The sequence below is a fragment of the Cynocephalus volans genome, chromosome 7 (genome assembly GCF_027409185.1).
Source record: "Cynocephalus volans isolate mCynVol1 chromosome 7, mCynVol1.pri, whole genome shotgun sequence".
Taxonomy (NCBI): Eukaryota; Metazoa; Chordata; class Mammalia; order Dermoptera; family Cynocephalidae; genus Cynocephalus; species Cynocephalus volans.
The window spans coordinates 75,043,518-75,061,862 of NC_084466.1; the positions used below are offsets into that span (position 1 = coordinate 75,043,518).

The window sequence follows — 18,345 nt, forward strand, 5'->3', positions numbered from 1 at the left end:
ACATATTCTGTCTTGATTGTGGTGGTGTTTGTATGAGCATATAAACTGACCAAAACTGATTAAAATGTACACTCAGAGTGGGTGTTTTATATTGAGTCTAAGCAACATAAACAAATGGTCTCTATAAAGTTAATCCAAAAACTAACCTGAGAATAAAAGATACAAATACAAAATATTAAATTCCCAAGAATAAATCAAATAAGAAACATGTAAGACTTCTACATAGAAAACTAAAAATCATCATTGGGAAAAAACATAAGAAAATCTAAAGAAATGGAAGGAACATATGATGATCATAGTTTGGAAGACACAATAAAAGAAATCTATAGAAACAATATAACCCCAGTTGCAACAGACCTAAAGATTCTATTCCTTACAAAAACCCTAGCAAGTTGTTTTCAAAGTGAATATTGACAAACTGATTCTGAGATTTAAATGGAAATGCAAAGCATCAACAATAGCTCAGCCTTCTTTGAGGAAAAAAGATAAGGTGGGAAGACCTCACAAACTGATACTGTTCTTTATTAAATCTAAAGCTAATTGTAACAGTGTGGCAGAAGGATAGACAAAGAGATGAATGGAACAGAATTAAGTGCCAAACCGTAATCGAGTATATATGAACACTTATTTTGTGCAAAAGTGGCAAAGCATGGGGAAATAAGAGTCTTTCAAATAAATAGTGCTAGGTTATCTCCATGTCCATATTAATCCTACCTCACTATAGTCACAAAAGTTAATCCTAGATGGACTATACATCTAAATATAAAAAGCTGGGGGTGGGGGGAGAAGAAGATATAACAACCACAATTACTTGAAGTTGATACGACAAGCAAACAGAAAGGACATTGTTGGGGGGGGAGGAGGGGAGGGAGAAGGGAGGGAGGTTTTGGTGATGGGGAGCAATAATCAGCCACAATGTATCTCGACAAAATAAAATTAAAAATAAATAAATAAATAGATAGATAGATAGATAGGTTTTGGTGATGGGGAGCAATAATCAGCCACAATGTATCTCGACAAAATAAAATTAAAAATAAATAAATAGATAGATAGATAGATAGATAGATAAATATATATATATATATATAAAGCAAAGAATAAAGCAGCCTAAAGACAAGGTAGAGAAAATATGGGCAAAGACTTCTACAACACAAAAAGCACCCATAAAAAATTGATAAATTGAATTTCAGTAAAATTTACAACTTCTGTTGATCAAAACAGACCGTATAGGAAACGACAAAAAAAGCCAAAGAATGGGAGAAGATACATGCATGACATATAATCACCAAAGGGCTCATTTTCAAAATGCATCAAAAAGTTTTACAAATTAATAAGAAAAAGACAAAACAACTCAATTGTTTTATTAAATGGGCAAGAGATTTCAACAGGCAAATCACAAAACAGGAAAATCAAAAGATCTGTATATATTTTTAAAAGTACTCAACCTCATTAATCATCAGTAAAATGCAAACTAAAAATACAATGGATTACCAATATACTTCTACCAAAACAGCTAGAATAAAAGAGACAATACTAAGTCCTGTCAAAGATATGAAGCAATAGGAACTCTCATATTCCTTGCTGAGTTACTAAACTTATATAACCACTTTGGAAAACCATTTGACATTACTTAGTAAAAATGAACATATACAAACACTATGAATCAGCATTTCACTCCAAGTCATTTACCCAACAGATATGCAAACTAATGTGTAGTGCACCCACATAACAATAGTGCACCCACAATAATTACAAACAGCATTATTCTCTACATAGCAGCATTATTTATAATAGCTAAAAATGAAAAAACTCAAACACCCATCATTAGTAAAATGGATTAATAAATTGTAGTATACACACACAAAGGATTAAAAATGAAATAAAAATGAACAAACTATTGCTACATGCAAAGTGGATGAATCTCATAAACATAATGTTGAACAAAAGAAGCCAGAGACAAAGGAATACATATGGTGTACTTACATTTATACAAAATTCAAAAAAAAAAAAGACTATCCTAGTATCAAAAGTCAGTGTGGGGAATTTGAAGAGGAGTAAGAATAGCAATTGGGAAAGCAGCACAAGGTGGGGGTTACTAATGTACTTGTAACAATTTATTTCCTGACAGATGATAGTAACATAAGCATGTTCATTCTTTCATTGAGCTTTCATACTCTGTATTTGTGCTATAATTCTATAAAAAATGTGAATACATATGCGTGTGTGTTTGTGCATGTGCATGTGTGCATATATGATTTAACCCCAAGAATGAGGGCCAGTCCTTTCTAGAAATGCCTTTTAATCATGATAGACAGGATAATATTTGGTTATCGTTCCAATGATATGTTACGTATAACTTTGCAGATTTATTTCAGAAGTTTATATTTTAAAATTTTCATCACCCTCTCAAAAGGCCCAATTTTATCATTTTACTATTTGTGCATGTTTTAACCTTTATTGGAAATAGTAACATGCACATGCACTATATTGCAATGGATTACAATGTTTTATCAGTTTTTTACCAAGCAGACAATGTTTCATCTATTTTTTTTTTGGTGGTTGGTTGGTGTGGGGATCCAAACCCTCAGTCTTGGTTATGATCAGCACCACACTCTCCCAAGTGAGCTGACTGGTCACCTCAGCAGCCATTGTTTTAAAATCACTCAATATGTTTCAGGTTAGACTGAAATACAGTAACCCTGACTCTGAATAGACTCTGAAATATAATGACACTGATTTTTATATAAGACTAGCCCACAATATCAAAACAATAATTATGAAATGTAATCAGAAAATACATAATTAATCTATATCCCAAAGAATTCTTACTATATCTTTGTAATTTTTGCATATTGTTTCACAACATTAAAAAAGGAAAAAGAGTAAAACAAGTAAGAAACAAATACTTATGCATACCTCATGTTTTCAGCTGAATCTTCTGGCATTGGAGCAACAGTTTGTACAGCTGGAAGGTTTTTGCTGGTAGCACCATTCACAAAACTAGAAGAGGAGGAAGAGGAGGAGGACCCTGAATCCACGGCACCTGTTCCCAAAATAATAATTTTTAGCTTTGAACATAAATTTATTTACCAAAAGAATTTTAACTACATCATTACTACCTAATTTTGAAAAAATTACTCATTTGTATTTCAAAACAGAATTTTACAATTAAAAATCATTTGGCCATTAGTATATGAAGACTTTTTTATAATTTTAAATTAACAGCTGTTGCATTAAAATCCAGGTCATTTACTCATGTTAATGTAACAAAACTACATATTACACATGGGGTACAAATAAAAGACATCAATGAATGAAAAAATTTTAGATAAAATGAGTCTCAAAAAACAATGTAAATTTAAATGTGAAAATTTATCTTTTTATTGCTATGTTGTAATATTTTTAGTGCTCATCTAAGACCTAGTTTACAATGAACTGTCTGAGCATAAATTTGTGGCACTACAGCATAAATGCTCATTTTCTTAAGGTGATTGCTTAAAAGGAGCTATAATGAGCAAAACTGTACCTGATTTTAAAATAACGAGTTTTCCTCAACAATGATACCATTTTAGAACGTATTTTTCTATAATATACTATGTAAGTATATTTAACAGCTATGGAGTTGAGGGACATCTAGTGTTCCTAAATATTATTATATCTTATACTAATTCCCATAAAACTGAATTGATTACTGGCATTTCCACTATAAGATTTTATAGCACCCATGTGCCAACCTCTAAGCTGAGCAATGTGCCCAGTTTAGAAGTTGGCCCACAATTTACATTTACATATATTTATACACACACACGCACACACACATACATACATATACATATTTCGAAGGAGGAGGTTTATTACTTTTTATTTTTCATTGTAGTATTATATACCTTACACTATCACTACATCTCTTGCTACCATCACTTTCTATGTCTATTGTTAATCTATTAATTGTTTAAATAGAAATTAAATGAAATCATCATGACTTGTCTCATATAAAGATAAAAAACAAGTGATTTAATTTTTTGTTTATCTAACTTTTAACAAAAATAAGGACTTTATTCAATAAACAACACTAACTGTAGATTTTTTTTCCTACTAGATTGGCATATTTTAAAAACCTTAGCACTTTTTGGGTATATACCTTGGTAAAAGAAAAACAGTTTTATCCCTATTTCTAGAAAGCCACATGAGTATAAAAAATAAAACTGTATTACTGCAAAGAAAGACATTAAGGTCTTCAGACAAGCCAGATATAAATATTTATTTATAATATAAATAAATAAAAGATGTTATATTCTTTAACACAATACCATTAATGATGTTCATTTGCTAATATAAATATGTTTAATAGAGTACATTCTACTTACTACAACCCCATAAATGTGTTGTTCATGATATGTCAGACTCAGGTGGTATGATAAACAAGATAGATACAGAAAGCACAAAGAAGAGCTACAAAATTAATAAAAATGGGAAGAATCTAAGTAATGATAATAAATGGAAAAGTTCAAGGCTATACAGTTTGGAGAAGAGAAGGCTACTATAGTCAGGGAAGAAAAGTCAGGTATCATCTTGCGTTGTATAAATACCTAAAACGGAATCACAAAGATTTGGGTAAGGATTTATTTAGCTAATAATAAACAGGAACATTTCTGGAAATTTACAAAAGAAAAAAAGGTTATTTTAGGCAGGCTTTTATAATTTGTAGTGGTTTGAATTTTTTGTTCCTAGAATCATTAGGAAATTGTTGGACAATGAATTGGATACGATTGTAATCTAAGTATATAAATTAATTCAGTATCAAACAATGGTTCTTATTCACATGCACTTTTTATCAAGTTGAGGTGCTTGCATGTTGTCAAGGTTGTTAGGGGAGCTCTGCCCTTCCTTAAGTGACTCAGCAACGAATATATGTTAAGATTAAACCAGTAAATGTCACCAAATCTATTTTCTGTCACTAACATTTTTAGTGTCACTAACATTTTAGAACATCTTGATATTCTTGATACAACTTACTGATTTTTACATATCAAACTTAAATGTTCAAATTTTCTTTTGCTCCCCAAATATATTTCAGTAATATGATTTTAATCTGTGAGTAAATAACACTGTGTTTTGAGAAGACTCAAAACAGGAACCAGTATTGTCCTCTAAAATGACCACTAAAAAAGCACCCTAAAACTATAGACAAATTCTGAAAAATCATAACAAAGTATAACCTTCTTAAGGATTAAGATAGTCTTAAATGATCAGGGTATTTTAATTAAGATCAAATAAGCAGAAAAATGAAGATATAGAAAACAGAAAGAAAAAGATGAGGTATCACAAAAATATATAAGGACAATACCTGTTGTATTAATCATACTTTTTGGTGTAGCTCCAGTAGCAGCAAATATATTAGAGGTACTGCCTGTTGGCAGTCCACTTCCAACAGTAGTGGCTCCCACAGTGGTTACAGCTAAGCTACCTGGAGGAGGCTTCTTCACAGGCACCACAACACTTCTGCAAAGAAAGAAATGATAGAAGATAACAAATATGAATTTTAAGATGAACTCTAATACTGCTATGGCAGATCCACACGGTCAATTATCAAATTTCCTTTTTTCTCTCTCTTTCTTTACTTTAATATTTTTTAAAAATATTAAATTCCTGAGCCCAAGTTCATTGATGAAAAGGATGTGGACATTAAAGATATATTTTAAAGTGTATTGACTACTAAAATTCATTTGGCAAACATTTATGTAGAACCTGGGGCATACAGGAGGATGTGCATAGGATGGATATATGCAAATAGTATGCCATTTTCTATCAGGGATTTGAGCATCCACAGATTTTTACAGGAGGTCCTGGAACATATCGCCTGTGAATATTGAGGGACAACTGAACTTGAAACTTTTTTGTGACCAAAGGTATTACAATCTTAAATAATTTTATTCATGCTCCCCCCAAATTTCTTCATTATCCCTTTCTGGATACTTTCCTCTTTTTTCTTTATGGATGTCGGAGTCAAATTCTTCAGACACAACCTTGAACTCTCAACTACCCAATTACTAAAAGCACACATTATGCTTTCAGTGCCTGCAATGGCCAGTCTTCAGAATCTCATGCCTTCATTTATTGAGAGGCAGTGTGACATTGTGGAAAGAATATAGGATGTGGAATCAGAAGATTATGCCTTGATAACTGGATCACTCTCAAGCTGTATGATCTTAAATTTTAGATTCTCACTGAAAAAATGGCAAGACTAATGTTGCCTGCTTCGCATATAACTGGAAAGACTAAATGAGAGTATATTTAAAAGGAACCTGTCAATTATGAGGTGTCTTATAAATGTTAATATTTATTACCACTGTCTAAACTGTAGGACACAAAGTTTCTAATTACAATGATCTACATAAAGGTCAACAGAAAAATAAAGGAGAAGATACTAATATTTGGGGCTTATCACCAAAACTCTTCTCTAAATTTCTAAACTAATGTGAGATGCACTATTTTACTGTCTGTCTAGCAAGAAAACAAAATCAACAATTCTTGACTCAAAAGTAAGTCATTAATGAAACTACACTTTTTTCTTATCTCCCATAAAAATTCTTAAGGATAAAATAAAGAAACATGAGCTAACTGACAGTGCTGGGGGATGAATCTGTAGATGGTGGAAAAACTATTACTAAGGATTCCTGATTAACAGATTATTACCAATTTGGGGCACAAACCCTCTGTAACAGACTGCTACTGGTATCTTGTTCAGTGTAGAGTCTATGACATATAAGTTATATTATAAAAAATAAGTTACATAAATAAGAGAAAAAAATTTATATATCAAAATCCTGTAATGATGTCTTATAAATAGAACACAAAAACATTAAGTGCTGGCCTACTAAAAAACACCTGAAAGCATTGAATTAATAGCAATTGATGTGAAAGCCTCCAGACATTTCATTGACAGCAAACTCAACAGAGTTTGATAGTATGCCATGGTGTATAAATATAGTAGCACAGCAGTTAAAAGCCCAGTTTTAAATGTCATGTAGACCTGGATTAGAATTCTACTTCCAATACCTATTAACTACATAGTATTGTGCATATAAATCTCTCTAAGCTCCATTCTCCTCCCCATTGAAATGGGGTGCATAGTTTATACCTCATAAGATTGTTACAATGATAAAAGAAGATAATGCATATAAAATGCTTAGCACACTACCTAGAATATTGTAAGCGGTTAATACATTTTGGCTATTATTAGCATTGCTATGGCTCCCAAAAGAGTTGATGTCGTCTATGTCTCCATCAGCAACAGTATCTAGATAGAAAGAAGCAATAATCCTGTCATTGTCATTCCTCTTAAACAAAACCCTATGTGCAGTTATAGGCGCCATATTTCAAGAATAATGACAAACATATCATGACCATAAAAGAACAGTTAAGATGACAGTACTTATGGAAAACAAATCATGAGGAAAGGCTACAAGATTAGAAAAATATAGTAAAAGAGAAAGAAAAAAATACTGTAATTTTTAAAAATCTGAAGGTATGTGATAAGAAAACAAGATGAAACTTCCAGATATCTGAAAATACTAACTCAGGACCAAGAAGAAGAAGAAATCTCCAGTAATTTTATGAGCTCCAATCACTGATATGTTCAAATGGTTAGGATGACCATGTGACAAGGGTTTTGTTGAGAGAAGTGGGAGCTAGATTTGACTGATTTCTCAGATTGTTTTCTAAATCTACACCTTTATGAATTTATTAGAACTATTTCCCTTTGATTAATATAACCAAATTTTTATCTAGACTCAGAATACTACACATTCTTGTCCTTAATATCATTTCTTCACCAACAGTATCCACTACCTATTTTCTAACACTTCAAACCATTCTCTGTCCTAAGCAATTATTTTGCAAATAATGTGAAAGATCATATTTATCAATATGTGTTGATAACAAATTATCTTTCAGAAAGTTATTTAGTACTGTCAACTACTTAAATATGAAGGTAAAAATTTTCAACTCTTACAAAATCTTCTATCAGGTTGATTCCTCAATACTTCTCATTGGTTAACTATTCCATCTACACCAAAAAAGTCTATCCATGAGTGTAAGTACCCATTGTGTGTACCCATTTAGGGTGCATAATACACTAAAATACACACAAATTTGAGGGGTACATATATTTTTTTTCTAGAGTGAGCCAATAACTTTAATCTGAATTTCAAAAACATACAGCCACAAAAAAGTTAAGAGCACTAATCTAAACTATTCATGTATTATGCTCTTCTTGTAGATCTGCTATTCGTTCTGACAGATACCTAGAATCCTCTATCCTACATACACACTCTTTACCAATTGCATTTTTTTTTACCTCAAGAATATTCTTTCCATGCTTTCTCACAGTATTACAAATATCTGTCCCATACTTTTAAGACTGCAAATTACAATGAAGTGGATAATTCCTTTACACTGCACATAATCTATACACACTCCAAGGTTGTAATGGTTATCATCAAAAAAGTGCAAGCCAGGAAATAAATCAGTAATTCACTTTAACAAAACTTTTCATTGAGTGATTGGTTATATATTTTTAATACATTGAGTGATACATAATACACATAAGTGTGAATTCTTCCATCATTGAATTTATCCTATCTCAAAGCCAGAGATCTGGGGTGTGATCTAAAATTCATTCATTCATTCACTCATTCATTCATTTAACAAATATATACTGAGCTCTGCAATGTGTATGGGACTACTCTAAGTTCTAGACATACAGCAATGTATAGAACAAAACCCCTGCCCTTAAGAAATTTACATTCCAATAGAAGGAGACATAAAATACAATAACATAAATGAGTAAATATAGTATATCAGTGGTAAGTGCTATGCAAAAAATAAAGCATGGATAAGGATAGGAAATATTGTTGAAAGGGTGGCTTGGAGAAGACAGACAACAAAGGTAGCATTTGAGAAAACACTGAAGGGGGTGAAGGCATAAGCCATGAGCATATATAGGGAGGCATGTCACAGGCAGAAGAAACAGCAAGAAGGCTAGTGTGACTAGAGAAGAAGGAGCAGCATGGAGAGTTGAAAGAGATGAGAGAAATAATAGGAGCTCAGCCTACAGGGCCTTGTAATCCTTTGTATAGTGGCTGGTTTTTACTCAGAGTGGAATAAGAAGCCATTAAAGGATTATAAAGAGCGGAGGGATATGACCTTAGGTTATAACAGGATCACCCTGATCACTGTGTTGAAGATAGTCTTAAAGGAGAGAAGGGTAGAAGTGGGAGACTGGTTAGGAGAATACTACAATAATACAAGCAAGAAATGATGGTGGTTTGGATCAGAATAGCAAAGAGAAACTAGTGAAAAGTGGGTCAAATTTTGGCTATATTAAGAAGGCATAGCAAACAGGATTTGAAGAAGGGCTGCAAGTGGGCTTGAGAGAAAACTCAAAATGATGCAAACATGTTTGCCTTAAGTAACTGGAAGGTGAATTGCCATTAACTAAGATAGGGAAGACTGTGACTGGACCAGCTCTTTTACACCTACTTTTTCATACCTGTTAAGCTATTAATCATCCAAACAGCAATGTCAAATAAACAATTAGATAGATCAGTCTCTAGTTCAGAAGAGAGGTTTGGACTAAGATATAAATAAGGGAGCCATCGGCATATAGATTCTATTTAATGCCAGGAAAGCGGATGAGATCACCAAAGAAGTGAGTGCAAATGGATAGGAGAGGTGGTCCAAGGACAGAGTCTTGGGGGGAGGGTCCCCATTAATTAATTCTGTGAATTTTGTAAAACCAAGGATACTATATTATCTGTGTACCTCATGGTTTGTCCTAAGTATAAAGTGGGATACTCAAGATAAGAAAGGGCTTTTAAATAGTAACTGATTAATGCAAATAAATTTTATAATTATTTCTGGCACCCTATAAGAATCCCTTTCTTCATTCTTTTCCCTTCTACATATTGAGCACTAACAGGTTAGGGGATACAACTACACTGACAAATTTAGGGGATACAAAGACAACTAAGGCATATGCCTCATGCCTTGGAGATACCTGAAGGGGATATGATAGACAAACCAAATTGTGCAATATATTTCAATAATTGTCCTTATCAAAGTTATGCCCAGGCCTTTCTGGAACACAGGATGTGCATTGCCCGGGAAGACTGAGCTGATCTAAAAGAATCGATAGAAATTAGGCAAGTAGAGAAAAGTGCATACAGAAGTCCAACAGTAAAAACTCAGTGAGGCAGAAAGATATGAAAAAATACATTAGGTTGAAGGAATTGCAAATGGATCCTTATGGCTAGTGAAAGGTAAAGACTTTTCATGCCAAATGAAGAATTTCCTCCTTTCTTATGTAAATAACAAAAATTTATATCAGAATCTTCATCAGTTTTGCATTTTTAAAAAATGTCCCTGGCACAAATGTGGAAGATAGGTTCAGGGTGGGAGGAGGGTAACTGGAAATAGTGAGTCCATTTAGCAGGTACAGAAGGAATCCACTTGAGAGATGTCAAAGGCCTAAAGTGAGGCAATATCTTTAGGAATAGAGATGTATTTCTTTCTGGAATTCAGGTCTTTTAACCAAGCTCAAAAACAGCCATCTACTGCTTTTGGGAGCTAATTATAAGGCCATATCATTTATCTTAGGATTTTGGAACTTTATAGAACTTTTCAGAAATAATTCAGCTTAATCCCCATATTGTATGGGGTGGAAACTGGGACCCAGAGAGCCAAAAAGAGTGGATCAAGGTCACAGAACTAATTAGAAATAGACCAACTATTAATATCCAGTTTTCCAAATTTCCACATTATCACTCTTTCCCTAACAAGGCTTATGGATGTTAAACATTTACCTTGAAAGAAAATTGAAACTTAGGAGAAAAATAATTTGTTACTGACTTTAGTGTAACATTTCAATTTAATGAAGCTCATCAGAAATCACAAGGTAATTTCTCTGATGTTTTCACCTATTATGCTTCTCTATTTTGTTAAATATTTGAGAATACCAATAGAAAAAAGATGTATAAGAAAAAATTAAGTATTTCATTAAATCACTTATTAAAGAGAGACTTTATTCAACTCACTGAACTGTCTTTATAAATGCCAGGAGAGATGAAAGCAACAACATTGGGGAAATCAGAATACAACTATGCTTGATCAAATTGCATCTTCTGACAATTGGCCTTAAAATCTATGCCCAGGACACTGGGAGCAAAATGAAAGCAGAGATTACAGTGGCTAGATATAGAACTTTGAATTGTAAAGTTGACAGTTTTGTCATCAATTTGGCTCACATTTTTTTGTTCATCTTTTAAGTGATATAATCAAAATACTTGTCTAAAAAAATAGAAAGCAGTAAGAACAAAACTCCTCAAGGTCCTCAGAAGTAATTATAACTTTTTATATTCTTACTTCATTCCAAGTTTAAAGACATCAACATAGAAGGATCTCATCAATTCTACTGAACATTTCTTTATTATTTACCCGGAATTTTCATCTTGAGCACTAAAACTAATGTTAAAAAGCTAATGACAACAGAGAGAAAATACCTATCCTAAGTTTATAAATTAGTTATAATAATATAAAGTCTACCTAAATGGCTTTTTCAGTCCTATATTATTTACAAAATAGATTTTATTTCATACATTTTTTTTCAAAGAATGAAACACCTGAAAGCAAGGATATTATTAATTTGAGGGAAAAATTCTGACTAGTTTGCCTGAATATATCAAATCTAGTAATTTGAACATAAGCAGGTCTGTAAGATCAAAACGGATGAAGTATAAATTATGTAAGAGTGGTATTTGTTAGCCAAAGAATTAATATAATTGTAAGCTTTTTGTGATATCCCAGACTTAAAACAATTTTTGAAAACAAAGCAACAGTTAAAATGTACACAGAAGCATATTGTACTTGACTTTTTTTTTTTTTGTCTTTTGTTCAAGCTAAGGGAATCTCAGGAAATCTGAGGAAATTAAGACTGAACTAAGTGACAGATATACATATACCAAATTTTCAGAAGATGAAAGCATTTGGATATATAGGATTAAAATTTTAGTTTAGAAGATAGGGTAAAGCTTAATTGGTGGTTTTAGAAAAAACAATTATATCAACCTAAAAGTTACACAGTTACTAACACATCAAAAATAATAGCTTGGTTAGAATATTTTATAAACCATGGACTCATATAGAAATCTATCAAAAGAAATAGTATTGTTGGGAAACTTTAAAACTTGACTTATTAATTCTAAGATGATGTTATTAAACTTTGCTGTTAGAAATAAAACCATCATAAACATTTCTCTTTGCCTTAAGTACATAGAACTTTGGAAAAACTGTTCTGGTTTTATAATTATATTTCCTCTATACATAGAGTGTTTCCTCACTATATAACAGTACTAGAAGATCTCTATCATTTTTTCACTTCATAAATATACATTTGTTAGGACCACTCAATGCAATCAAAGGCATTTACTTAAATCTGCACAGATGACTGGAGGAAATAAAAGGAAAAGAATCATATTTTCTAGATAAGAACATTTATATAATATTTCACATAAATCTGATGAAAGATTTAATGCTAAAAAAGGTTTATTATAATAAAGTCTAAATGTTTCAAAAATGTTATGTTGTAATTTACTTAATGAAAATATTATAAACTTCAAAAGCTAAAATTCATCAATGCCTCTACCCTAGGTGGAGAGAAACACTCTATGTAGAATATAAATTAACAGAACTCAAATTACATCTATTGTTTTAGGAAGTTATTTTCAAAATTATAATCCAGACTAAGTATAAAACATGTTATTAAACATTGCTAGCATGTTTGCAATAGAACCAATAAACAACTGATCAACAAAAGTAAAATCTTAGGTGATTTCCATTGGGATTCTATAATATTATGAGGAAGCATGATTTAGTTACAAAGAATCAAACAACTGAGTTTCTATCTATTTTTCAACTAAAAATAAAAATGAAAAATAGATGATTGGTAGAGTAAGACCCATGATAATTCTGTTTGAAATTGGTAGCATTCAGGACTTTCATTCTAAAGCCCGTCATCTTGGATCCTATTTTCAAGGAATTCAATATGATGTTAAAAGACATGTCATACCTTGGATTTCAGACTTTAGTGCTTCAGAAATATGTTTATGTACCTCATAATCTAATTATAGCTACCTTAAGACAGATAAGGCAAATGGTAGCAATACACTGGAAATATAATTGAAAAATGCAGTGGTCCAGAAGCACTTGCGGGGATGATGTCGCTGAAAAGCTGCTCAAAGCCTCAGAGTTTGAAGTTAAATTTTTGATGTTGTCACTCTCAATCTATTGAATGGCTGACAGACAATCAAACCCGTCTGGCTGGCTGGCAGCTCATTTTGCTGGCAGGTGGCAAACAATTAGACACACCAATTTGTGCCTCCTGATGACATTAAAGCATGAAACTAAGTTGTATGCAGGGCGTAGTGATTTGTGTGAAAGCATTTCAAAAATAATACTCTTTGCCGTGGCAACTCATTTCAGACTGCCACCTCCCATTACGGCTTTGAGTAGTGAAGACGACAGACTTGAGTTACGTGCGGTGCAAGGCCGCTTCTGTTCAATCCGTCATCAGCGCCCCCTGAGACCTCAATACCCTCCTTTCATCAATATCACCTCATCATTTACATTTGATAGTACTTGAGCTACTGCATATATTAACTACTCTGCAGACCCTTTTCCTAAAAAGAATTGAAATATGCTTTGTGCTCTTCCATTTCAATTCTATTTATGCAATTTAGAATGATTACACTCCCATTGCATTTTGCATAAATGCTACCAGAAGGAATGGAAAGTTCTATTTTTTTAAAGTGATACTCTCAAAAGTATAATAAATTTTGAAGAGCTAAGAATATTAGCACTCAGGTGATTGCTTTGTTAAGTTTTAATGAAAAAAAGTCATTCTAACAATACCTAATTAAAACAAAAATATTTTACTTAACTCAATTCCATTGAATTCTCTTAAACAAAACATAATAATTCTCAGCATTTACGCATTTGTATTTTAACAAAATTTAAAGATATAATTTAAAATTAAATAGAACACAAAATTTTTAAAGACCCTACATTAAATTATTTTTTATATTTATTTATAGTTATAGATTGATAGATATACACAAGTATATATACTTACTTATATGTTTATACAAACTCATAAACACACATACACATATATCCTGGGAAAATAAACCAAACGTGAAATAGAAGACATAAATATGACATGGAATAAGGAACATCCAAGCAACATTCACTGTATAAATAAACATCTGAATATAATATTTACAAGAACTATTAAAAAGAAAGAAAAATATTTTCCTACATCTTATTGTCCCACTATTTTTTTTTACTTTTTAAAAACTTTTCACACAACACATTTTATCTTATATGACAATTATTTACAAACATGTTATCTCCTTACTACTCTATAAGCTCACAGAAGACAAAATTTATTTTATTCAACTTTATATCCCACAAGATAACTAGTGCCATTGAGATTTTCACAACAAATTTTCAAGAAATAACTGTAAAACACTAGGTAAAATGTTTATAGGCAAAGTTTAAATTATATTTGTGTATGAAAATTCATCCTAACTGAAATGGCTTTACTGACACACCTCTACCCATGAATTCTAAAAAAGTACTATCTCTAGTTAGAACAAAGCAGTTTGGCTATTTTAGAGAGAGCAATATGGAATAGATATTATGTTTTGACTATATATTTATTTTGACGTTCCAATGTAAGAAACATTTGATTCCCTAACTTTATCTTGTCTATCTAAAGCAAAAAACACTTGCTGATCAATCACCTCACACATATTTGTACACGTGAATAAATTTTTTTGGTATGAAAAAGTGTTTTGAACATCAACAACAATGATTTAATGCAGATGGTAAACCCACACATTCTTTAGTTTATACCTTAACATGTAAAAAAATTGGTATATGCATCAATCCCAATGAGTAAAGTTTAGTAATACTGTTAGTAATTAATGACTATCTAAAACATTTTTCTAATGCTACACATGTTCTTAAATAGCAGGATATATTACATACACAGATTCTGTTTCTAAAATATTTAATTCTGCTCTTCTGAACTATAATTTTTATTACATGAATCAGTTGTTCCTAAAAAATTCCTTGTATAATTTAGCATTTGAATGTTGATATATGGGTCATGTTATATATAGTTTAGATACCTAAAATGACAAAAAGTCTTTCAACAATATTTGCTTTCAAATATATGCTTTAAAATTTGGCTTTTACATTATACTGAAAATTCCATAAAGAAAATGATCACAATTTTTTTTTCATATACTTCCATTTAAAACTCAAATTTGAATTTATTACTTAAAGTAAGCTATGTAATCTCCAACAATTATTATAATACTTGGCAATATTATAATGGAATTTCAGAGCCAGACTAGACCTTGGAGAGATCTAGCCTATCTCCTCCCCCATTTTATACATGAAACAACTAAGCCCCAAAAGAAAAATGTACAGTACCTCAAGGTACTGTAGTCCCTCGATGATGGATTATAACCAGAATCTGGGTTTCCCTATTTCCAATTCAATGTGCTATACACCATATCACACTGAAACCCCTTTTTTGAGACAGATAATTAAAATGACTTACAAGATCAATCAGGTTGGTCTGTCACTTCAATAATCTTTGTAGTAAGAATACACATGAATAAAGTTTAAGTCCTTTCTAATATTTTTAAAGTAACAGAATCTAATTCTCCTTCTACGTATAGAGCACTGTGAATAATAAGTTCACTACCTACCTGTCAAAGGAATGAAACTGCATAGGAAGAATAGCTTGTGTTTCTCTCTTCAATGCTGGATCTGGATACGGGATAGGTTCAGGGCCACATTCTGCAATTTCAACTGGGGCAGCCACAAGACTTTTCAATATTTCCTTGACATTGATGCCTTTGGTTTGACTAATGCTAGATATGGATGGTGCAGGCTTCAACATTTCAGTGGGATTTTCAGTTAAACTCTCCTGTGATTTCTTCACTTCAGATGACAAGGTAGATAAGAGTTCACTCATGGCATCAGGGCCGGTATTAGCCTCTAATTCTGCTCCATTCAGGATGCTAGCCACTTGTTCCTCTCCAATTCCTGAATCTGTATGAGGAATTGAACTTTCTACCTGAATATCTTCACCAGGAGTTGGTGTTTCTTTTTCCTTTATAGTATCTGGAAATGCAGCAGGGGTTTCTGTAACGAAAGAAACTGATTTAGAAAAAAAGGTTCACAAATGATCCTGAATTAGTAATAAAATATTCTCACACATTAGAAAAAAATAAAACTTATAAGAAACAAAAAATTTGCTAAAGAGTTGTGAATAACACAAGTCAGTTAAAATATCATCCAATACACCTGTCATTTTGTTCAGTAAGCATCAAAATAACCATGTTTCTTTCATAAATTATTGGCATTTAAAAACTGATACCTTTAAAATCATCAGGAAGTAGTTCTCATAACAATTTCTTAAAGCAGCTTTATAAAAAATTATTATATGAAGTTTCCTTTTTATCCTCTCATTGTTAGCTACCAAACAATCATGCAAGAGAAATTCTTACACTTCTCTATTACTTTCCTTAAAATATAAAGTCATTTTAATACCTTTGGTCCTTCAATTACTAATAGTGAAGTGTCTGAAAAATTTAAGCTAAAGATTTTTTAAAAAATTTTTATTAGCATATTCATTATTACATATCATACTTATTCTTTATGCCCCTTAACCAATCTTTCCTCTTCCTCCTCCCCCTCCCCCTAACGATAGTTTTATTATGTATATAATACATAAAATTCTGAAGAATTTGCAAAATGCGAAGTGCATCAAATTATTTGTACAAAATCTTATAGTAACAGAATAATGCTCCTCAAGAATGTAGCCTATATGTGCCTTTAAGAAAAATTATTTTGAAATTCTCATGCTCATTCTTTGTGAATATAAATTTAAATTTGTGAAAAATGAATCAGAAACATATATGTGTATATATCTAGATGGATAAGATATACACATATATTACCAATTAAAATAAGTAAATCTTAAAAATGTTAAATTCCTACCAAATTTCACTATACGAAGGTTAATATAATGAAGTTCTCCGTATAATAAAATGTTATGCAATTCTAAATAATGACCTTGAAAGATGTATCCAATCTAAGTATCATGGGAATAATAATAGTCCTTAACTTAAAGTCATTCTGAGGAGGAAAATAAGATACTATTAAGATATGTGTAAATTATTTGCAATTCTCACATAAAATAGATGCTCAGTAAATGTTACTTATTTGTATTATTTTAATTTGTATTTAAGTTTATCCTTTGTAAAACTAGAAGGGCAGACTAAGTTGTTTCTAAGATCTCTTCAAAATTTCAACATCTGTAAGTTCTATAAAACTTCCCTTAGATTTTGCTGTTGTTTGCTTCTTTGTTTTGAAAGGTTATCAGGACAAGAAATCAGGAGACGGCCTAACAGTGGAAAAGGCCACCTTGATGTCAGCAGGACATCTCAGAAAGCCTTTTGTAAAATCTCTAGTGAAAACACAGAGAAATGCTGTTTTGATGATGCTATTGTTGGGTGCGATAATAATTTGCTAAAAGTTTTGTATATACATACTGAAAGATTAAAGATAATGTGAAGGAATCTCTTTAGTTACAGGCTCAATTCTTGGCTCTCTCTATGACAGTTTTGTTCATCTCTTGAATGTAGATTAAGGGTATAATATTCAAATTTACTGAGGATGTTAGTTTATTAATTTTTCCAGATTACTTTCATAATAATTTTGCCAAGTTTCAAAAAAATCTTTTCTTTCTTCTGATTTCCCCTTGCTTTTAATTCAAATTACATTAAATCTATATATCAATTTAGAAATAAATAACATCTTCATATTATTCAATTTTCCCAATATTCAATATTCATTTAAATTGACTAAAAATATACATCTCTCACAGTGCAATATTATATTGTAGTTTTCCTAATAGTCATTAAATAGGTTTTAGTTTTGCTTGTTTGTTTATTTGTTAGTTTGGTCAAGGACGATAGACTTGAAAGAAGAAAAAAATTACCTGTGGAACGAGATAATAATACTCAACACTGGATGACCAACATGAAAAATAGGGCAGATGTATTCCTTATTGTTTCCAAGATTAAAAATTAAAATAACTGCATGAAAATTTTGAGAAGACAGTCTCAATAATACTAGAGAAGGAAATAGGTAAGAAGTAAGTAAAGATAACAGTTTGGCATTTTTATAAAACCTTGTAAGAGAAGA

At 31.5% G+C, this 18,345-nt stretch overlaps 1 protein-coding gene across 1 annotated transcript in view; it reads right to left on the reverse strand.

Moving 5' to 3' along the window:
* Positions 1 to 18,345, reverse strand: part of NBEA (neurobeachin) — a 657,479-nt gene that overhangs the window by 408,514 nt on the left and 230,620 nt on the right. The window contains exons 30-32 of the mRNA XM_063101747.1: positions 15,840 to 16,278; positions 5,348 to 5,502; positions 2,917 to 3,043 (exon numbers count right to left, since the gene is read on the reverse strand). Coding sequence (XP_062957817.1) covers positions 2,917 to 3,043; positions 5,348 to 5,502; positions 15,840 to 16,278 — 721 coding nt within the window. The remainder of the gene's footprint in view (positions 1 to 2,916; positions 3,044 to 5,347; positions 5,503 to 15,839; positions 16,279 to 18,345) is intronic.